The sequence below is a fragment of the Bufo bufo genome, chromosome 5 (genome assembly GCF_905171765.1).
Source record: "Bufo bufo chromosome 5, aBufBuf1.1, whole genome shotgun sequence".
In the NCBI taxonomy this organism is placed as follows: domain Eukaryota; kingdom Metazoa; phylum Chordata; class Amphibia; order Anura; family Bufonidae; genus Bufo; species Bufo bufo.
The window spans coordinates 166,237,896-166,261,888 of record NC_053393.1 but is presented as its reverse complement, the minus strand read 5'-3'; the positions used below and the strand labels follow the sequence as shown (position 1 = coordinate 166,261,888).

Below are 23,993 nucleotides of genomic sequence, written 5' to 3'. Positions count from 1 at the left end.
TTGTGGACGTGGGAATGGAGCCTTAAACTCTCATAAAACCTTGTCTTATGTACTATTTAATTATTTTAAATTCTGTAGTCTTTTCTACAGGAGAAATCCCCCCCCCATGTTGTAGCTTTTTATTTTTAAAAACATGGGGCGGCCATATTGGAGAGACTCTCTTCCTTGTTGCATTAGGCTACTTTCACATTGGCGTTTTGGCTTATCGTTTGTGAGATCCGTTCAGGGCTCTCACAAGCGGTCCAAAACGGATCAGTTTTCCTCCAATCAATGCCTTCTGAGTAGAAAAGGATCCGCTCAGAATGCATCAGTTTGCCTCCGTTCGGTCTCCATTCCGCTTTGGAGGCGGACACCGAAACGTTGCTTGCAGCGTTTTGTTGTCCGTCTGATGAAACTGAGCCAAACGGATCCGTCCTGACACACAATGTAAGTCAAAGAGGATGGATCCATTTGCTATGACACAATCTGGCACAATAGAAAACGGATCTGTCCTCCACTGACTTTCAATGGTGTTCAAGACAGATCCGTCTTGGCTATGTTAAAGATAATACTAACGGATCCGTCTTGACACACAATGTAAGTCAAAGAGGATGGATCCATTTGCTATGACACAATCTGGCACAATAGAAAACGGATCTGTCCTCCACTGACTTTCAATGGTGTTCAAGACAGATCCGTCTTGGCTATGTTAAAGATAATACTAACGGATCCGTTCTGAACAGATGCAGACGGTTGTATTATATGAACGGATCCATCTGTGCAGATCCATGACGGATCCGCACCAAACACGAATGTGAAAGTTGCCTTATCTGTATAGACGGTGCAGCAGGGTGTGTGCTTTATGGCAGCTGCAATTATAAGACTCAACCTCTGACATTTCTTTGTTAATTATTAGTTTCCTGGGAGTGATGTCATGCAAACCTGGGAATGACGGTGACAGCTCACACGGCTTTATCTATGGATTTTAGTATCTTATTTCGTTCTCCAGCCCACAATAGAACTGTCACTTATGACCCTTTGGCACAGACTGAGAGTTGGGACGGTTATCAGGGATGAACGTTCGTACATAGGCTTGTTCCCGAAAATGACCTCTTGTAAATTGATCACCCAATCAACAAGCAAACGTTTGTTAGGTGGTTTGCATGTCTCATGTGGAAAATCATTTTTTATTGGCAGCACGTTGCTCTGTAGGAGCAGGGATACACTGCCGACAAACAATGAATCTATATGGGGATGAATGATCACAGTAGTGATCATTCATCTCTATACTGAGGGGATGATTGCTGCATGTGAATGCAGCTGAACAAGCAGGCAATGATCGGGAATGAACTATGTTACTCATTGCCCTCAGCTTTATGAAAATGAGGTGACTCTGCTCATTTTCCCCCAGCTTTCACAGAAAAGCTGACATATGAGATGCAGAGAACATGGAGTGTCCTCCCGTTGTGTATGATTTAGTGAACATTGGAATTGTTCAAAATATATGTGGTTTATAACAAAAAAATGAAACCAATTACAAAAACAACCCGTTTAAATGTCATTTTCCTGTGATACAACCCGTTTAAGATCTGTGCCTCCTGGTTTTCTTTTGAGTATTCTGCTGATGGAGTTGCACATTTCTCCACTTCTTGTTTTGGTCAGGACCTGGAGCTTTAAGATAAGCAGCTAAAAAAAATTGTGGCTTCGTAGGGCCTGCACGCAGGAAATGTCTCATGGATGACCGGAGAAGCTACTCCTGAGCTACTTTTATCTGAAGGTTATGAAGTGCAGAAAATACAGTATCTGCCCCTTGAAATGGTGGACATTGTCCAATTCTCCTTCAGCCTGTATCCTCTTAGAATTAAAGGGAACCTGTCAGCTACTTCTACTGCATGTAAGCAATGTACCTCTGTCTAACATCACTTCAACTAGACGTTTCTTAGCTTTAGCTGTACTTTCAAACTCCAGAAAATACACTTTATTCGGTATGCAAATGAGGTCCAAGATGCCCAGCAGGACGTCGCCAACAGTTTCAAGAGCCCAGGACCACCTCTCCATCTCTAGCATTACCGCCACTCCACCCCTCTTAGATGTCACTATTTCCCTTCAACTCCATCCACAATGTCCGCCTGTGTCTCACTGAAAACTTGCACATGCGTATAGCGTGAATCTGCCTGCGCACTGCCTTCCCTGCAGTGGGCCTCTGACTCGCTGTAGGTATAACGTATGCACTGCTTCTCTGAGGTCTAATAAGAGGGGTAGAGTGGAAAACACAAGGGGAGGTAATAGTACAGATGAAAAGGTGGTCTTGGTCTCTTGTGAGAGGCGGGCTTGGGATCTTGGAGGTGGTGGTCCTGATCTCTTGAAACAATCTGTGACGCCTTCCTCGGCACTTGGGTTCTCATTTGCATACTGAATAAAGAGTTTGAAAGTACAGATAAAGCCATCAAAGGTATGGTTGAAATGACGACGTCAGTACAGTGCACCCGCTTTATTTTCATATAGTAGAAGTAGCCGCTATTCACACTACTCCGGGAAGGTCAGACAAGGTCCTATTTTGGACTATATCTCATACAATACAGACTTGGGGACAATTTTCTCCAGCGGTCACCAGATCAGTGTCCTACATGATGAACATACAGACATCACTCCTTATTTATGAATTTTTTTATGTCCATGTGTTGCAGCCACCATATGGACGATTATTAATACAGACATGTGAATAACCCGTAAAGGGCTTGGGCTACGATTGTCCGCTCTGCTTGTAACTGTCAGAGCTTCTAACTGAATGTATGGCTGCTGGCAGTTGAAGATTTAAACTGAGCATGTTCAACCAGCTCAGTGAGATGGCCAAAAAAAATAAGGAAAAGTATAAACAGCAGGTGGCGCTGTACAGATACATTTTATTGAATAACTTTGTGGCTATGTTAAATGTTTAGTTTCATGCAATTACAAAAGTATTCACATCCAGGTGCTTGTTTGAAAAATGTAGAATATTTTTTTTGTGTGACAACCCCTTTCAGGGTTCTACAGAAGTCCCTCTACGATTCCCGCCCAGTGCCACCTATTATCTACATACCAGTTGTAGCAGATGAGGGAAGAAGTGGGCGACCACCTGAGATCGCAGGGCTCTGGTCTTTTGCTGGGTTGTGCATCTTCACCCTTGTAAAGCAGATTATCATTGTGATCATAATCTGTTCATTTTTTTTCTTCCTAGTATCAAACTATGAACTATGTGGGACAGCTTGCCGGGCAGGTCCTGGTGACCGTTAGGGAGCTCTACAAGGGTATTAACCAGGCTACACTATCTGGGTGCATTGATGTGATCGTCGTCCGTCAGCAAGATGGCACCTTCTTGTGCTCACCTTTCCATGTCCGCTTTGGGAAGTTAGGAGTCCTGCGGTCCAAGGAGAAAGTGGTACGTTATGGAGTGAAAACCCCAGTTTGTAGAAACCAAGCAGTTTATTCACAAAGCAAACTGTTTATAAAGTGTTCATTTCTTTTCCTCCATAGATTGACATTGAAATCAATGGGGAACCTGTAGACCTGCACATGAAACTTGGTGACAATGGAGAAGCATTTTTTGTACAAGAAACTGAAGAAGAAAACGTAAGTAGCTTTTGTTGCCTGTGTCGGATTGAGCACATGATGAAGCTGGCTATGTGACGTTCACTGGTTTGGTTTTAGGCCGTAGTATGTTTTATTGCTATGTTTAAAGCCGATCTGTTATATTACATCTTCAGGTCCATTCCCCTAGAAACCAAAAGTGCAGAAAATAAAATCTTGTACCGTGCACCTCCTGCCTCTCTCTGATGGGGAGATGTCCATAGGGGTATACACAGCAGCCTATCGGTCACTGTCCTGTCCGTATGGATTCTCTGGACTAGACTGGTATATAGTACACCAATCTTAATCCGATGCTACGCTGACATAAGATGCACAAAATTCAGAGCTGAACCCGGACACACCGACATTTTCACCCTGGCAGCTCCAGATATGAGCATTTCATGCTCCGATGCTCTCCCTTGCCCTGTGCTGTATCGCGCAGGGCAAGGGCTTATTTTCCTCTGCACACTGCCAGGTACAGGCTTCCACCCAGCAGTGTATTCAGTGACTCTGATGGGCTGGCTTTAGTGCTGCCCTAGCTGTTTTACAGACTAGGACAGCACTAAAGCCCACCCATTAGTGCCAGTGACGTCATTGGGCTCACTGCTGGGCGGAGGTTTCCCCCTGGCAGTCCCCATGGAGAGCCCGGTACGTCACCGAATCTCCTGAAAATGCCTTTTCCCTGCACAATTCAGCGCAGGTGCAAAGGAGAGCTCCGGTGTTCATATCACATGGGCTGCCAGGGTGAAAATGGGGATATGTCCGGGTTCAGCTCTGAACCTGGATAACCCCTTTAAGGCTAGCCTTTGTAGCACCAATTGTGAAAACGAAGAAATGCAAGGCGGCACTGCTGGTAAATCCAGTAATGTCCGTTACACAGATGTAACAATATGCGACTCAGTCAGGTAATTGCAAATTTTCAGTGGTGCTCTGCTATCAAAGAAGTCCACAATGTAACATGCGTGTAGTAGATAGAATAACAATAGCGGCACTCACCCGATGTTGCAAAAGCTTCTTTTATTCATTCACTTCAAGTAAAAGTAGTAAGCGGGCTGGGGCGGACCATAGCGTGCATCTGCTGAGTGATCAGCTGGCGACGGCCGTTTCGCGCACTTGCGCTTCCTCTGGCCTCTGTAGTCGTGCTGCCCATGCGCTCATTTTAAAGCGTCTCTGTTGCCTCGGCAACCGGTGACGCTGAAAGGCAATCTACCTCGCAATCAAAGCGCAAGGTAGATAATGGACTATAAACATCCCTAAGGCTGGGTTCACACCTGAGCGTTTTACAGCGCGTTCCTACGCGCTGTAAAACGCTCAACAGGCAAAAACCAATGTTTCCCTATGGGCATGGTTCTCACCTGAGCGTTTTACGCGCTGTAAAACGCCCTACGCCCCAAGAAGTACAGGAGCTTCTTTGGGGCGTATTGTCGCGCGTATTGTGGCAGTTTTTTATTGGATGCCTCTGTGGTTAATCACACAAACGCGCGTTTCCAAAATACAAAAACGCCCCAAAATACGCCTCAAAAGCGCCTGTAAAAAGCGCTTATCGAATACGCTCAGGTGTGAACCCAGCCTTACACTAAATGATCTATCTGCATGTGTACATACTCGCATATTCTGTTTGTTGTATATTCTAAACATACGCTTAGGTCATTGCGTTCATTTAGTCCCAGTGGACCCATCGCTGAAGTGCGGATTATCCACTCCGCCTCCTTTTGCATAAGGAGGTGGTCTCTGTCGCCACCTAATACGGGGGCAGGGACGTGTTCCAAGGCTGCGAACTTTAAACATTTCGTATTATAATCATGCTTTATTGCGAACATGTTCGATAAGCCTAGGGCACCCTTTTCCTGACCTGACAGAATTAACATGTTCCCTGAATCTCTCATACATGGGGCGGATAGTCTTCCCTATGTAGAAAGATCCACAGGAACATAATACCAAGTAGACTACATATTTTGTCTTACATGTGGTGAATTGTTTTACTTTATGTCTAATGCCTGCGAAAAAAAGCTACTTGCCCTGTAAAGCGTGCTGACAGAAAGACCAATCCCCCCACTTAGAGCCCCCTAGTGGTATGCGTTCAGTGAGCCCAACCTACTCCTGACTAGTTTATCTTTAATAGTAGGACACTTTTTGACCGTAATGAGAGGTTTGTTACATATTAAATCCTGGAGTCCCTCCTCATTCTTGAGGATGTCCCAGTTTTTAAATATAACCTGTTTGATCGTGTCTGCTAAAGGACTGTACTTGAAAGCGAAAGTCAACCAGTCTGTGGCGTCATTTCCCAAACTGCTTTTTTTCTTCCTTTTAAGCAACTCACTTTGTGTGAATTGACCTGCTCTTTATTGCTGTATCTAGATCAGTTTCCGGATATCCCCTACGTAGGAGTCTTTCCTCTAATTCCTGGGCCTGCGACATATACCCTGCTTCTGTGCCATTTATGCGTTTTAGACGTATGAATTGTCCATACAGAACTGCATGTTTTACGCTACGTGGATGATAGCTATCATAATGGAGCAATGAATTCGTGGCTGACTGATTTCGGAACCCAGTGGTGACTATAGTGTCTTCATCTATTGTAACCAGTACATCCAGGAACTCTAATGTTTTACCTCCAAAATTTACAGTGAATTTCATATTCATCTCATTCTGATTATTTAGAAACTGGACACATTCGTCACACCTGTTTCGAGCCTTGCCAGATCATAAAGATATCATCCACGTAGCGTAAAAAACAGTTTTATATGTTGCAGATATGGATTGGAGACGGAGCAAACATAACGCTCTTCAAACACTGCCAAATACAAATTGGCGAATGTACAAGACACCGGTGTGCCCATGGCCGTACCATAGATCTGCCTGTACCAGCACCCCCCAAACATGAATACATTGTTGCCGAGTACAAAATGAAGTACTTCCTGGACAAAGGAGCAGTAGACGGCGCTCTGGTCTGTTTTGCTCAGTACCTTGATGACAGCCTGCACACCCTCCCCGTTTTCACAATTGATTATTCTTTACTAAGAGGCAGAGCAGGCCAGGTCACGGCCAGTATTGGTCAATCAAGACATGATGGCAACTGATGAAGAGCCACTCAGTCTGAACACGGGCAGAGAAGGGGCGTACGCGTTTTTTTACTGAGTGTAATTCCCGAGTCTCAGTACAGTCTTTGAGCACAAAAGCTGTGGAAATGCATGTTACTAACCTCGCTGATAAAGAGGTCCGTCTATTCTGGACGGTAAACTCATTGAAGTCATATAATATGAGCGGCAGAGTTCCTAGAGGACTCAGAATTTACAAAGAACTCCTCCAATACGAGGAAGATGAAGCATTTGCAGCAGAATGGAAAGACCTACACATGAGTTTTTCCTCCCAAGTACTAACATTGGTATTAAAACGAGAAGAACAAGAATATAACAAAATCAGGGAAGATCGAAAAAATGCAAAGAGCGAACTAGCACAAAGATTGACAGAGAACCAGTTGACCACCTTTGAAAAAAGATTAAATAAAAAATTAGTCATCACACAGTCTGAAATAAAAGAAAGAAAAAAGGACACATTTTTGTGAGACAAATGCGATTATGACAGTGGAAAAATATTCGACTGGAATAAAAGAAGGCAAAGAAGACGCCCACAGAGGAAAAGTAAAAGTGATTACTGGACCACGGACAGTGATTCCAGCATGTCTGATGACATTAATACAAATAGAAGCACAGTAGATAATATATATCCCCTTTAGACGCAGCACAAGAAGGAAAAGGAGAAAGGAGACCGGCAAGAAAATCAGCACGCAACAGAAAACAGGTGTCGTGGCGCCAATGACACCCCCTTCCACCATTATGTCAAAAGACAATCTTGTAATCAATCTGACCGCAGTTGAATTACCATCCCCCTGTATAAGTGCCCTTAACAAAGGACTCTGCTTTAGCCTAGTAGAAAGCTTTAATCCAGTAACATTCGAAATAGATCTTTTCAAAGCTATACGAAAATTACAACTGCATAAAATCTATAGCAACTCCCCTTCCATATCGGGCTCTAAGAGAGAGGGTGAGATCCCGGCCCACACTAACCTGTTGGGTTTTAAAATTGATGAGGCCTCCAATGAAATGGAAATTACCTGCCTAGAATTTTTAGCTGATACAGAAGTATGTGGTCTTCCTGCCCCATCTCTAGAAGCAGGTCGCTTTGAGGGGGGTATAAAATCTACATATTGTCCCCCCTTGCCTGCTGGGAGTAGCATCGACATCTTCCACAAACAAGTATTGAGAGAGGTAAAAGCATTAATATACCCAAAAGCGGAAAATAATATCACCAAAGAAGAGTGGTCCGCAATTAAGTGGTTAGCAAACAAAGACTATGTCGTAGTGAAACCAGCAGACAAGGGGGGCAATATAGTACTCCTCACTAAAGAGTACTACTTACAGGAAGCACATGGACAGTTGGGCGATACCTCAGTCCTCCTACCCCGGCCATCCATATACAGCTTTGTGAGTTGCTAACGCGATATATTGAGATCGATTTCTTCACGGTCCGTATCATGGATCGGCTTGTACCACCATTCCCCAAAAATACTTTGTACCCAAGATTCACAAGTCACTGACCCATTCCCCGGGCCGCCCTATCGTGGCGGGAATAGGGTCAGTGACTGAGTCACCATCTAAATACCTGGACTGGCTGTGGAGACCGCTCTTGTCATATGCTCCTACATATTTGCGTGACGCCAATTCCTTCCTGGAGGCACTGAAGCATTTCCAGTGGCAGGAGGATTTTAATTTGGTGTCCCTTGATGTGGAAAGCCTGTACACCCGTATCCCTCATGGGGAGGGTGTGCAGGCTGTCATCAAGGTACTGAGCAAAACAGACAAGAGCGCTGTCTACTGCTCCTTTGTCCAGGAAGTACTTCATTTTGTACTCGGCAACAATGTATTCATGTTTGGGGGGTGCTGGTACAGGCAGATCTATGGTACGGCCATGGGCACACCGGTGTCTTGTACATTCGCCAATTTGTATTTGGCAGTGTTTGAAGAGCGTTATGTTTGCTCCGTCTCCAATCCATATCTGCAACATATAATACTGTTTTTACGCTACGTGGATGATATCTTTATGATCTGGCAAGGCTTGAAACAGTTGTGACGAATGTGTCCAGTTTCTAAATAATCAGAATGAGATGAATATGAACAATTTATACATCTAAAATGCATAAATAGCACAGAAGCAGGGTATATGTCGCAGGCCCAGGAATTAAAGGAAAGACTCCTACGTAGGGGATATCCGGAAACTGATCTAGATACAGCAATAAAGAGCAGGTCAATTCACACAAAGTGAGTTGCTTAAAAAGAAGAAAAAAGCAGTTTGGGAAATAACGCCACAGACTGGTTGACTTTCGCTTTCAAGTACAGTCCTTTAGCAGAAACGATCAAACAGGTTATATTTAAAAACTGGGACATCCTCAAGAATGAGGAGGGACTCCAGGATTTAATATGTAACAAACCTCTCATTACGTTCAAAAGTGTCCTACTATTAAAGATAAACTAGTCAGGAGTAGGTTGGGCTCACTGAACGCATACCACTAGGGAGCTCTAAGTGGGGGGATTGGTCTTTCTGTCAGCACGCTTTACAGGGCAAGTAGCTTTTTTTTCGCAGGCATTAGACATAAAGTAAAACTAAATATGTAGTCTACTTGGTATTATCTTCCTGTGGATCTTTCTACATAGGGAAGACTATCCGCCCATGTATGAGAGATTCAGGGAACATGTTAATTCTGTCAGGTCAGGAAAAGGGGCGCCCTAGGCTTATCGAACATGTTCGCAATAAGCATGATTATAATACGAAATGTTTAAAGTTCGCAGCCTTGGAACACGTCCCTGCCCCCGTATTAGGTGGAGACAGAGACCACCTCCTTATGCAAAAGGAGGCGGAGTGGATAATCCGCACTTCAGCGATGGGTCCATTGGGACTAAATGATCGCAATGACCTAAGCGTATGTTTATAATATACAACAAACAGAATATGCGAGTATGTACACATGCAGATAGATCATTTAGTGTTAGGGATGCTTATAGTCCATTATCTACCTCGCGCTTTGATTGCGAGGTAGATTGCCTTTCAGCGTCGCCGGTTGCCGAGGCAACAGAGACTCTTTAAAATGAGCGCATGGGCAGCGAGACTACAGAGGCCAGAGGAAGCGCAAGTGCGCGAAGCGGCCGTCGCCAGCTGATCACTCAGCAGATGCACGCTATGGTCCGCCCCAGCCCGCTTACTACTTTTACTTGAAGTGAATGAATAAAAGAAGCTTTTGCAACATTGGGTGAGTGCCGGTATTGTTATTCTATCTACTACACGCATGTTACTTTGTAGCACCAATGTCGCGCGACAATTTTTGTAATGGTAGTCTAAGGTGTCGCACTGCAACATGCGACATGCTGCGACTGCGATGCAACAGTCACAAAAAATCTATTCAAGATGGATTTTTCTGCGACTGTCGCGTCGCAGTTGCAGCATGTCGCATGTTGTCGCGCGACATTGGTGCAACAAAATGTCGCGCGACAAATGTCGTCGTGTAGACCTAGCCTAAGAGGCGCACTCCTCTAAATTATTTTGCTGCATCTAAGAGCTGCCATGGTTTTTGGCATCAATAATAATAATTGTGTCGGGCCGTATAGGCCCTGCCTCCTCGTTCCTAAGCTTACTTAAAATAGTAAGCTTGGTGTAAATGAGCAAAAAGTCTCCAATTTTTGGTAAAAGTAGCCCTGTGCAAAAATGTGACTTTTTTTTTCTGTGCTAGAAAACTGGCGTAGAAGAATTGATAAACTCTCCAATAATGGCCATTGTATTTTCAGTGCTCCTAGTAGCCAAGTGGCACTTTTTTTTGTGCCCTCTTGGCTAGTAGCAGAATATATACGGCAGCATATTAAGCTTCATCGTGCTGCTGCAGTTCTCACATTCGCTTTCTCCCTAGGAGAGGACTTTCACTCATCAGCAGCTGGTTGGGGGAGAGATGGAGCTCTCATGCAGTTGCGACTCCATCAGGCTTGGGCTGCAGAGATTATGCTGCTGGTGCTCAGCAACCACTTAATATTAGCTCATGACGGACGGATTGCTGAAATCAGCGTGGCTACCGCTACTTTATGCAGCCCTTAGTATTGCACAGTGCAATAGATGTGCCAGTATCACTCATTTTTTTTATATAAAAGCTACCTGCCTGCCACTAGAGGGTGCTGTGTATGTGAATTTAACCACTTGCCTTCCGCTGATTTTTATACATTGGGTAGTAGGGTATTATGTAACCTGCTGCATAAAAGCATTAGGTTACTTTACGATTTGCTAGCTCTCCGTGGTGCTACAGATTGCTGTAAACTTACAGCTGCAGTCACAGTGAAGACCCCGGGGACCAATCAAAGTGGTTCCCGGGCATTTGATCACTGTGAAAGCCTGGTTTTAGGGTACTTTCACGCTTGCGTTGTTTGATTCCGGCAGGCAGTTCCGTTGCCTGAACTGCCTGCGTGATTAGGCAAACTGTATGCAAACGCATGTCATTTTTTTCTGACTGATCAGGCATTTTTCAGACTGATCAGGATCCTGATCAGTCAGAAAAATGCATTGAAATACCATCAGGCAAAACAGATCCTGTATTTATTTTTCTCATTTTTAAGCGCATGCGCAGACTGGAATGCCGGATCCGTCAATGCGGCAATTTTGAATGCTGGATCTGGCACTAATACATTCCTATGGAAAAAAATCCCAGATCCAGCATTCAGGCAAGTGTTCAGTTTCTTTGGCCGGAGATAAAACCGTAGCATGCTGCGGTATTATCTCCATCCTGATTAGTCAAAAAGACTGAACTGATGACATCCTGATGCATCCTGAACGGATTTCTCTCCATTCAGAATGCATGGGGATAAAACTGATCAGTTCTTTTCCGGTATAGAGCCCCTAGGACGGAACAGTGCCGGAAAAGAAAAACGCTAGTGTGAAAGTACCCTTAGGCTACTTTCACACTAGCGTTTTTGCTGGATCCGGCATGGATCAGCAAGAACGCTCCAGCTACTGATAATACAACCGGATCCGTTCAGATGGTTGTATTATCTTTGACCTAGCAAGGACGGATCAGTCATGAACTCCATTGAAAGTCAATAGGGGACGTGTCCGTTTTCTATTGTGTCAGTGAAAACGGATCTGTCCCCATTGACTTGCACCGTTTTGCTCCGCTTCCCATGACGGAAAGAATAGCGCAGCTTGCTTCGGTTTTGATCTCCGGTATGGGAACACAACCGAACGGAATACATTTTGGAGCGTTCCGTTCTGTTGAGTTCCATTTTGTCCCCATTGACAATTAATAGGGACAAAACGGAAGGGTTTTTCTCCGCTATTGAGATCCTATGGCGGATCTCAATACCGGAAAAAAGAAACCCTAATGTGAAAGTGGCCTAATGCAGGAAGGTATACTTCAACTGTTAAACCCAACAGAAGCTGTAAAATCTCTTTGCACTGAGCTCCCCCTAGTGGTGGCCGAAAGGAAATGTCATGAATTGATGTTGGGAAGCAGGATTTCGGCACCGAGCTGCGGTGAGGCCTGCTTCCATGGTACGTCACTGTCTGTAATCTTCTCTCTGAAGTGCGCATAGCTCTTTGTGTCTTGAAATAATGACGCCACACTTTTCAAGAACAAAGAGCAAGCCACCCTGAATATTTCGAGGTTTTATAATTGCATGTGAATATCCCTAGAGAAACACACTTCAATATTGCATGTAATGTATTCCTATGGGATCACATGGCAGGAGGAAGATGCGACGGATTCATTATAAGGAACCTGTCACCATGTTCTGACATAAAACCGAATGTACCATAATGCTTTATTACCCTGATAGTTCCCAGCGATCGATCCATAATCTTCTCAGGACTAACCTGTCCTATTTTATCGCCCGATAAACCTTTCCTGCCTTTTATGCTAATTAACATAAAAGAGTCATATTGTACTTGTTTGACATGAGAAGAGTCATATTTTCACGGAGTCAAGCACCTCAGCTCCACCTAAGAGATGCCCCTGTAGTTAAGATCTCGCGCATGCGCAATATTCATTTCGGACAGAGCTCCGTTGCGTAAGTATTGTGAAGCGGATATTTGAGAACATTCCAGCACGTAGGGGGAGGGGACATGCACTAAACTATCTCATTGGTCTAACAAATAAAGGGAACCTGTCACCTGGATTTGGGGTATAGAGCTGAGGACATGGGCTGCTAGATGGCCGCTAGCACATCTGCAATACCCAGTCCCCATAGCTCTGTGTGCTTTTAGTGTGTAAAAAAAACAATTTGATACATATGCAAATTAACCTGATGTGTCCTGTCCCTGAGATGAGTCCAGCGTGAAAGAGCCAAGCACCGTCCCGCATCCTCAGAATCTCCTCCTTGCTCCCCGACGTCAGAAAGCTAGAGCGCTGTAATCTTGCATATGTATCAAATCGTTTTTTTTACATAATAAAAGCACACGAAGCTATGGGAACTGGGTATTGCGGATGTGCTGGCGGCCATCTAGCAACCCATGTCCTTAGCTCTATACACAAAATCCTGGTGACAGGTTCCCTTTAAAGAAGAATGGAGGAGCCGGAGGTCCAAAGGAACAACACACCAGCTCAACCAACTCCAGCAGGAAATATCAACTGCATGGTAAGCAGTATGAGTCAGAACTAAATAGAGCCTCAGCAATGACCACAAGCTGCACCTGACAAGAGGTGTGGTCATTACCAAACAACAACACTGCAAGGAAAAAACAGAGACTGTCAGATACCCTCACGTGCCACCAGTCTCTCAGATCTTCTCACCTCTGTCATGGATCGTGACAGCACTGAGCCACAATGTGTACCTGGCCTAATCTATCATTCATTGTATCATGTCTTTTTGTGTCCTTAGGAAGAAGTCCCTGCATACTTGGCTACCTCACCAATTCCCACAGAGGCTCATTTTTTTAAGAATGTCCACATCCACGTGCCAAACTCTGCAGAAGAACTAAAGCCTTCCGCATCATCTCATGCGTTTGAGGCTGAGAACATTACAACTGGATCTGTGAAGAAGAAAAAAAGGAAGAGAAGGCGAATAAAGCATGATAAAAAGGAAGATGTTCCTGCTCCTTCAGGAGCTGAGGAAATCTTTGAGATTGAAATAAGCTCTGATGATGAAAGTCCAGCTCAGAGGTAACTTTACAGAGATGTTATTAGCGCTGTAATGTATTGACCTTGATAAACGTAGTATATATTGAGAACCCCTTATCAATTTAATGAGCGGCTGCTTTAAGGTGTTTTTGGAGCTGATTTTAAGGAACCAATATCTGCACCAAAAAACTGTGTGAACTGGTCCTTACAAGCACGGCTTCCTTGGAAACCTGCTAATTAGTTCTCCTCTAACCCATGGGGCTTCTTCAGCATCGAGCATAGCCTCTCGCAGCTGAAGAACTTTATTTGATGAGCGAATCAAGTCGTACAAATAGATTCACTTGGGTCTTCTTTTTCTTTTTTCTCAATTGTTACTGTAAATTCGAAATAATTTGGTCAAATATTTAAATTGATTTCAGCACTGTAACGTCTGGCAGTTCACCTGTTTATCCACAGGAGGGCACTCTCTCCACAATAAAGACAACTCCAGCCTATCTCCTTTCTACTTGCATCTGATCCCATTCTTTGTCTACGTTCATTTACCATTTCTGACTTTATTCTTTATTTTACCTTAGCACATTCCCAGCGGCTGCACAGTGCCACACTTCTAGTAGTGGCTGTGCTTGGTACTGCAGCTTTGTTTAATACACTTGATGATCACCTGTCCATCTAGTTTGATACTTAGTCACCGACCTAGTGGATGTCCCTACAGTTGTTTTATCCCTTTTCCACCAATTCGTGGTTCTAGTGAAAATTGGCTGCAGTGCATTGTGCTGATGCTGGAACACTTGTCTGTCTTTTGCAGGGCATCATCAAGCTCTGCATTAAAGGAGGAGGAGTACAGAGAGTCTTTCATCTGCCGTTCTTCAGATCATTACGCACTATCTGATGGAGACTGGTCTCCACAGGACAGGTATCTACCGAATACTTATCACCAGAGATTGCTAGTGCTGAATACTTGGTTCTGATGACCAAGACATGTAATAATGAAGTAAAAGAGGATATGTCTCCCCTCCTGACATGTCTGTTTTGGTAACTACTTGCATTCCCCATGTAATAGCAGTTCTGGAGCATCTTTTAATAGAACAGTTTTTCTGTCCCTCAGTTATTCCTTCTAGACACTTATTAATTCATTTGCAGCTGGTTATTAAGAGTTGAGGGTGTGTCCCCGCACAATCTCAAACTGCCGTCACTGATTGTCAGTGTTTAGGGACACCCCCATCATTGCTAACACCCATTTGGAAATTCATTAATAAACTTCTTGTAGGAATAATTGAGGTATAGAATAACAGTTTGCATGAAATAAGTTCCAGAATTGTTATTGCATAGGGAAAACATTGTTTAATAAGAGACATGTCAGGAGCGATGACAGGTCCTCCTTAAAGGGGTTGTGTCACTTCAGCAAGTGGCATTTATCATGTAGAGAAAGTTAATACAAGCCACTTACTAATGTGTTATGATTGGCCATATTGCCTCCTTTACTGGCTTGATTCAGTTTTCCATTACATTATACACTGCTTGTTTCCATGGTTACGACCACCCTGCAGTCCATCAGCAGTGGTCGTGCTTGCACACTATAGGAAAAAGTGCCGGCCTCTCTGGTAGAGGCTCTCTAGACTGGTGCTTTTTCCTGTAGCGTACAAGCACGACCACCGTTGATGGATTGCAGGGTGGTCATAACCATGGAGACGAGCAGTGTATAATGTGATGGAAAAATGAATCCAGCCAGCAAAGGAAGCAACATGGACAATCACAATACATTAGTAAGTGCCTTGTATTAACTTTACCTACATGATAAATGCCATTTGCTGAAGTGACACAACCCCTTTAAGAGTCCTTTGTATAATTGAATTAGAAAAATAGTGAATCTAAGATTTTAGAGGCTGGTAACAAAGCTCATATAGATCATGGATTGGTGTTGAGGATTGGTTCTTGATTTCTATAATTCTCTTTCCGCTCAGTGGCTATTGCCAGTCTGCAGGTCCAAAGAGCGATTCAGAGCTGGAAGTCAAACCTACGGACTCCCTGCTCAGAGTGGAGCCCCAGATGGAGTGGACATGGGGTGGGTTCCCAGAGTCGGCCAAGGTGCGTAGTCTCTTCTTAATCCATTCGCTGCATTCTTTGAGGGTATGTCCACACTGTGTGGTTATTCTGCCACAATTTACAGCACCAGCAAAGTGGATGATATTTAAACAACCTCATCAGCATGCTGCACACTATCTGCAGGGGGATTGACACGCTGAGGCTTTCCACCTTTGTGACTTATAAGGTGGAATCTGCGGCATGTCACAGGCTAATCCTCATGTAACTGATGGGGATTCTGCCGCTGCATTTTACTTCCCGTGTGGACATGCACTGAAGGGTTTTCTTAGTCACTGTTGTAATAAGATAGTAAATTGTTAAACTTCCTGATTATTCATTCTGTTGACATGGATACAGGTTTCCCAGATTTGTTTCTGACATTTCTCCCCTAGCCAGTGGTACCTGTGAAGAAATCCATACTTGCCTCTTCCCCACCTCTCCATTCTGGCTGCATGGCTCTTGGGCTGTTTTCACTGGTCTTCCAGTCCCCATCTGTCAACTTCCAAATGGACTGAGTTACATGTGCTGCTGCAGCCAATGACTGGCCTCAGAAGTGGTCAACTAAGGGCTTGGTCACATCAGCGCTATTACTTTCTGTTCTTCTGCTCCGTTATAGGTTGGAATAAATGGAAGTATCAGATTCAGCACAACTGACACAAACGGAACTTAGCAGATCCCATTAACTATAATGAGGTCTGTTCAGTTTCCATTCTGGAGAATGCATTTGTGTTTTTTTTCTCCACAAAAAAATATAAAAATCCTGCATACAGGATTTTTCTCTCCGATATTGTTGACTGTTTCTGTGACTGAGCATCCAACCCAACTCACATGTGAACATACTCAAAGTGGTGTGTGACCTACCAGTGACATGCCCCTTGGGGACATGTCACCACTGAGGCCAGTCATTGGCTGCAGCAGAGCATGTGAACATGTCCATGTGAAAGTTGTCAGACAGGGACTGGATGTCCATGGAGGCATGGAGCCAGAACTGATCGGAGGGGAGCAGGTAAGTATGGATTTCTTCACAAGTACTACTGGTTGGGGGATATAAAAAATAAAATAATAACAAACCTGGACAAACCCCTTCAAGGATACCCCGAAACATTTCTTGGCCCCACTAGTATTGTTTGGTTATAGCATTTCCAGGACGTAGCTTATGCTTTGACCATTTCATTCCCCTTCACTTTCTGACCATTGGTGCCAAATGACGTAGGTCTCATTCAGATGACTATATTCGTTTTTGTGGTCCGCAAATTGCGGATTTGCAAAACACGCATACCAGCCGCGTGCATTTTGTGGAACAACCAGCCCTATGATAGAAGATTACAATTGCTTACCGGTAATTGGTTTTTCCTCTAGCCTCCACAGCGGCACGGATTCATACGAGGATAACCCACCTCCCCTAGGGACAGGAAACAACGTGGAGATCTTTAAATAGCCCCATCCCCTTACCTGCTCTAGTAAATAACCGAGAAACTCTGAAATGGATGCAACGTAATGTTATTTATCTATTTTTCAAATAACAAAACAAGAGTTCCTATTTTTTAACACATCTAATTGATAATGTCGAAAAAAAAGTAAAAGGCGAAGACCAAGTGGCTGCCTGGCATATTTGTTCCAGAGAGACGTCCGCTGACCCTGCCCAGGAAGCTGCGACTGATCGAGTTGAATGAGGTTTTAGTCCCTTTGGAGGAATGACATTTCTGAAGTTGTAGCAAAAAAGGATTTCTGATCAATCAGTCTTGCTTGCCGCTTGTCCTTTATTTGGCCCAGCAAAATGAATGAAGAGTCTCTGTCTTCCTGAAAGTTTCTGTTGCCTTAAGGTAAGATAACACACATCTGCGATCGTCCAGATTATGAAAACGCCTGTCTTCCGGACAACCTGCTGGAGAATCGCCACCTCCAAAATACCTTTTTTCCTTAAAAATTCCGGCTTAGGTTCCAAGCTGCCAGACGTAGTTGTGCCGACCTCGGGTGTAAGACTGGACCCTGATGAAGAAGGTCTGGAAGAGGCGACAGGATCCAATAATCAAAAAAAGATCTTCTTGGCCAATATGGAGCGACTAGGATTAGTTTGGACTTTTCTTGTAACACTTTTGGCAGAATTTTGGGTATTAGGGCAAACGGGGGAAATGCGTACAGGATCTCGTTCGGCCATTAATGGGAGAGTGCATCCACAAATAAAGGGCAATCTTTGTAGGATAGGGAACAAAATGTATCCGTTTGTTCTGCCGTGTCGCAAACAGGTCTAGATGTGGTATTGACCACTTCTTTGTTATCTGAAGAAAAACCTGTCGATTTAAACTCCATTCTCCTTCTTTCAAGGTATCTCTGCTTAGAAAATCTGCGATCCTGTTGTCTTTTCCCTTTATATGGACTTCCGTAATAGACTGTATTTTCCTTCCTGCCCATTGAAAGATTTTTCTTGATACCTTTGCTAAGGATGCACTTTTTGTACCTCCTTGTTTGTTCAGCTAGGTGACTGTAGTAATGTTGTCTGATAGGATTTGTATCTCTTCCTTTTACTTCCAAATGAAGAGCTTTGAGGGCTTCCCACACTGCTGATAACTCCCTTAGATTTGAGGAGGATAGGCTTAGATGTTGACACCACGTCCCCTGTACTACAGACTGGTCTGAATGAGCCCCGTAACCGAATCTGCTGGCATCTGTTATTGTTATAGGGTCTATTTGTCGCCATGATACTCCATCGCATGGGTTTCTTTTGTCTAGCCACCATCTTAAGCAGTCTTTTACCTGCTGATTGACTCACTTTCTTTTTTAACAAGAATTTGCTTTTGACCCGAGAGTGTGCTTGTGCCCATCTTACTGCAGGGATTGAAGATGACTTAAGGCCCAGCACCTTCATTACTACCCGAATAGCCACTCTTCTCCTGCTCCAAAAATTCCTGGTTGATTTTTATTTTTATTTTTTTATCGCTTTTCTACTGGTAGGAAAGTCTTTATAAGATGTGAGTCCAACAACATGCCAAGAAAAACCTTCCTCTTTTCGGGATTTTTCTATATTTACAATCCAGCCTAGGTCTTTCAGATCCTGTTCAAGTCATTCTCCAATTTTTCTTTTGATTCTACGGCAATGAGGAAAAAATCATCCAGATAAGGGATAACAAGTATCCCTTTCTGATGTAGACTTGCTACTACCTCTGACATTATCTTTGAGAAGACTCTAGGGCCTGACGTTAGGCCAAGGGGAAGGACCAGGAATTGAAAATGGAACACCTTTTTCCCCAACTGAACCGCAAAACTTAGATATTTGTGACGACCGCTGCATATAGGGATATGATAATAGGCATCGGTCAGATCCAAGGTTGCCATATAAACGTCTTTCCCGAGAAGATTTATTGTAGATTTTATCGTTACCATTTTGAAACTCTTGTACTGGAACGGACGATTTAGACCTTTTAAATTTATAATTGCTCTGTGAGAGCCATTTGGTTTTCTTAGGGCTCTTTCACACCTGCGTTATTGTCTTCCGGCATAGAGTTCCGTCGTCGGGGCTCTATGCCGGAAGAATCCTGATCAGGATTATCCTAATGCATTCTGAATGGAGAGAAATCCGTTCAGGATGCATCAGGATGTCTTCAGTTCCGGTACGGAACGTTTGTTGGCCGGAGAAAATACCGCAGCATGCTGCGCTTTTTGCTCCGGCCAAAAATCCGGAACACTTGCCGCAAGGCCGGATCCGGAATTAATGCCCATTGGAAGGCATTGATCCGGATCCGGCCTTAAGCTAAACGTCGTTTCGGCGCATTGCCGGAGCCGACATTTAGCTTTTTCAGAGTGGTTACCATGGCTGCCGGGACGCTAAAGTCCTGACAGCCATGGTAAGTGTAGCGGGGAGCGGGGGAGCAGTGTACTTACCGTCCGTGCGGCTCCCCGAGCGCTCCAGAGTGACGTCAGGGCGCCCCAAGCGCATGGATCACGTGATCGCATGGATCACGTCATCCATGCACATGGGGCGCTCTGACGTCATTCTGGAGCGCCCCGGGAGCCGCACGGACTGTAAGTATACTGCTCCCCCGCTCCCCGCTCCTACTATGGCAACCAGGACTTTAATAGCGTCCTGGGTGCCATAGTAACACTGAAAGCATTTGGAAGACGGTTCCGTCTTCAAATGCTTTCAGTACACTTGCGTTTTTCCGGATCCGGAGTGTAATTCCGGCAAGTGGAGTACATGCCGGATCCGGACAACGCAAGTGTGAAAGAGCCCTTACTAGGAAAATTGGGGAATAAAAGCCTGTCTCTTGTTCTCCAGGTGGAACAGGAACAATGGCTATTTTTCTGAACCAGAATAATCTGTAGATTTATGAGTACTGACTGATCTTTTTTTTAGCTCCTTGGTAATGCAAAAAACATCTTGAGGAGGGGAGGAAAATTCTATTTTTAGACCTGACGATATTACATCTGATCCCCAGGGGGATCTGGAGATTTTTTCCCAGGATGAAAAATATATATTTTTTTGCCTTCCACCTACAGCACTTCTGGCGTCATTGATTGCTAGGTTTTTGAGAGGAAATTGCTGGGTTAAAGACAGAACCTCTACCCCCTACCTCTACCTGTCTGCCATCTTCCTTAAAAAAAAAAAAAAAAAATTTTTTTTATGGTCCTGCCTGCCCCTTGTGGAAGAGCTGAAATTTTGTCTTTGAATATTTTTGGGTTCTGACGGAAAACCTTTTTTTCCTATTTGTGGCTTTTTCAAGGATATCATCGAGTACGGACCCGAATACTCTGTCTCCCTCACAGGGGATACTGCACATTTTATTTTTAGAGGCTGAATTCCCTGACCATGACCTCAGCCACACCGTTCTTCTAATGGCATTAGAGAGGGCTGCAGATCTGGCCACCAATTTTACAGTATCTACAGAGGCATCTGCCAGAAAATTTTAAACATGGGTAAGGAAGCAATAATATCTTCTCTTGAGGTTCCTGCCACTAAATGCTCCTCCATCTGGTTAATCCAAATGGCCATAGACCTGGCAGTATAAGTGGCCACTACACTTGGTCTTAAAATGGCCATAGAAGCTTCCCAAGATCTTTTTAAAAGAGCTTCACTTTTTTTGTCCATGGGGTCTTTTAGAAGACCTACATCCTCAAAAAGGAGAGCAGATTTTTTTTTTTGTTTTTTTGCTACCGGAGCATCAACTTTAGGACTTTTATCCCAAAGGGTAGTATCCTCTTCGGAAAACGGATACTAACTTTTAAAAATCTTGGAGACCCCAGGCTTTTTCTCTGGGTCGGTCCATTCTTTATTAATAAGTCTGATAATATTAGAATGCAGGGGAAAAACCCTTTTCCTTATTTCCCCCAAGCCTCTAAACAAAAGGTCCTGTACGGATTTTGGTTGTTTAGAGTCTTCCAGATTTAAGGTCGCCCTTATGATTTTCAAAAGAGAATCTGTCTCTTCAATGGAGCAAAGGGGACGACCGGACTCGTCTTCAGAGAAATCAGAGTCACATCCGGAAAGTAACTCCCCTTCATCAAAATCTTCCTCCTGAAGATCTATTTCAGAAGGGGCAGACATTGCTGACATGGGAGGTGGAAGGATTTTGAGATGTGGATGCCAATTTACAGTCCACAGTGCTGCTCACTTCCTCTTTGATAATGTTTTTGATATTATCCAGAAGGGATGGAGATTCTTTTGATACAATTTTTTTCCAAACATTTCACACAGAGGGGTTTATGACTGGAAGGCGGTCCCTTTTTGCACAATTGAACTTTTTTTGGTAAGCTGAGAAGTTTCAGCTGATTTTTGTGCATCCCTCAACCGGGGGAATATAAATAAAAAAAAAATAAAAAAATTTTCAGAAGGAAGCAGAAGGAATACGTATATTCCCTCACCCGACTTGTAAAACAGAAATTTCCCAGCCATCTCCAAGTGAAACACAAGCTGAAAAATTCATATTTACCCCCCCCCAGGGGAGAAGAGCTTACCGGGCTGAGGGCTTTGGTCGGGTCTGCAGACCTCCGGACGCTGTCTGAGTCACCTGGAGTAGACCTCTTCCAAGTGCTTCTTTCTCTTTCTCTTTTTTTTTTTTTAAGCGCCCTTTGCCTAAGGGAAGTATGCCAGCTACAGCGGCTCCTGAGACCTCGAGCCCACCGAGATCTCTTCTGCGATCACATAATCTGACCGCCCTATCGCGATGACATGCACGGACGCTGCCCGGGGCTGCCACCACCGGAGGACTTATGCCAGAAAGGCCGCACCGCTAGCCCCGAGGCCCTGTTCTCCGCCCAGCACACTAAGAAGTGCTCCTTGGAAACTTCAGCTGGGCGTCCAAGAAAACTCCTGCTGGTGTGTGCCCTTTACAGGAGGATATCCACCCATCCCAGAGGGACAGGAAACAACTGGAGCAGGTAAGGGGAGGGGGCTATTTAAAGAGCTCCACATTGTTTCCTGTCCCTTGGGAAGGTGGGGTATCCCCCTATGAATCTGTGCCACTGTGGAGGTGTTTGGAAAATGCCTATTCTTGTGTGCAATTGCGGACAAGAATAGGATATGTACTATCTTTTTTTGTGGGGCCAAGGAATGGATGCGGACACAAACTTACGGTCGTCTAAATGAGCCCTTATCTTCACCAGCACTTTGGGCACATGGAGAAGTAAAAGGGTTAAAAGACAGTATCTTGCTACTTTCCACTAGAGAATGTTTGGCCATAATTCTTTGGTTAGTTTCCACATTATAGCTTGGCTAGAGTTACACAAACGTAAATATAGGCTTAAAGAATTAATGGCAAACTGGTTATCTTTCTAGGTCAGCAAAAAGGAAAGGACAGACCACCCACGGACGGCCACAATTACACCATCTGAAAACACGCACTTTAGGGTGATTAGTTCTGAGGCGCTGTCTGGGGAAACCGTGGGAGAAGCATTTATAGAGGACTCTATTTGCACTGTGCTCAGACCAGAACCACGACCTCATTCCATCAGTGTTCAGGTTGAACCCAACGAGCCGCCATCATCTGAAACCCCTCCAAGCTCCCCAAATGGGGAGGAGACTCTTTCCTTGGAGGCTGCTGATACCGTTTCTGATGTGAAACCTTCGCTAAAAACAGACTCTCCAAGCAAGAAGAAAGGTACGTGTGCCTCAAATGCCCGAGAGTCGCAGGATCCTTCCATATTACTGCTAAAGTTTTTCAACATGTGACTAGAATTTACATTGGTGGTCCCCATTCCAAATATTTCATATACCAGTAAAGAGTCCCTCATCTATTCATCAAGTTCATTGAGCACTGTATAATTCTTCAGAACTTCAGAAAATTGAGCTCTCGATGAGTGGACCCATCAGTAACATCTGATTTTCAGGAATGTTTGGTAAAAAAAGGCATGGTCTCTTAAAGGGAATGTGTCATCAGTAATTGACCAATTATTTAAATTACATTTTATGTTAAACACTTAAGACTTTTTGGTGAGTTCGTTTTTTAATTTGTCTGTCATGATCTGTATTAAAAAAATAAAATAAAATTGTGTATAATCATGCAGTTTTCACAGTGGCCACTAAGCTTAAATAAGTTTAGACTTCCTGTCTTTTGAGAGCAGCTACGTGAGCCATAGACACAATAAGTCCCCTACTTATATTGGGAAGCTTTCTAGGCATGCTTTGTGACTTGTGCCAAGGGAGTAGATAAGCTATGATATCTCCTATTGTGAATAGTGGATCCTGTGCTGTCTATATAGAGGTGTTACTTGTCATTGTAATTCTGCTTGTGGTAATAGTGATAATAGCCACTGAAAACCTACCTGTACAGTACAGGAAATCATTACGTTAGACTTAGTGGCCAATGCGAAAATTGCGGGGTTATATACATTTAAAAAAATATAAAACATAAAAAGTGATTTAAACAATAGGTAATTTTCTGATGACAGATTCTCTTTTAAAGGGTTTTCTGAGACTGACACTGATGGCCTGTTCTTATGAAAGCCATCAATGTCAGATTGGTGGGGGTTTAGCTCCAGACTCCCCCCACCACTTTGCTAGGCACAGCCCTACACATTTTGTAGTGGCTGTGACTGGTACTACTGCTAAATCCCATTCAAATAAAAGGCACTGAGTTGCAATAACAGCCACAAGCACTACAAAGTGTGTACAGCACTATGACTGTTAGGGTAAATGCACACCTTCAGGATTTACGTGCGGACAATCCGCACTGAAATCAGCAGCTGTTCG

The 23,993-nt window shown here is 44.0% G+C and overlaps 1 protein-coding gene across 2 annotated transcripts in view; it reads left to right on the top strand.

Moving 5' to 3' along the window:
• The window catches only part of LPIN2 (lipin 2), a 105,061-nt gene that overhangs the window by 47,491 nt on the left and 33,577 nt on the right, over positions 1-23,993 (top strand). For both annotated transcript variants that reach the window (XM_040434302.1, XM_040434301.1), the window contains exons 2-7: positions 3,197-3,397; positions 3,493-3,588; positions 13,491-13,771; positions 14,535-14,642; positions 15,691-15,814; positions 22,581-22,902. In XM_040434302.1, the coding sequence (XP_040290236.1) occupies positions 3,206-3,397; positions 3,493-3,588; positions 13,491-13,771; positions 14,535-14,642; positions 15,691-15,814; positions 22,581-22,902 (1,123 nt within the window). In that variant the 5' untranslated portion in view covers positions 3,197-3,205. The remainder of the gene's footprint in view (positions 1-3,196; positions 3,398-3,492; positions 3,589-13,490; positions 13,772-14,534; positions 14,643-15,690; positions 15,815-22,580; positions 22,903-23,993) is intronic.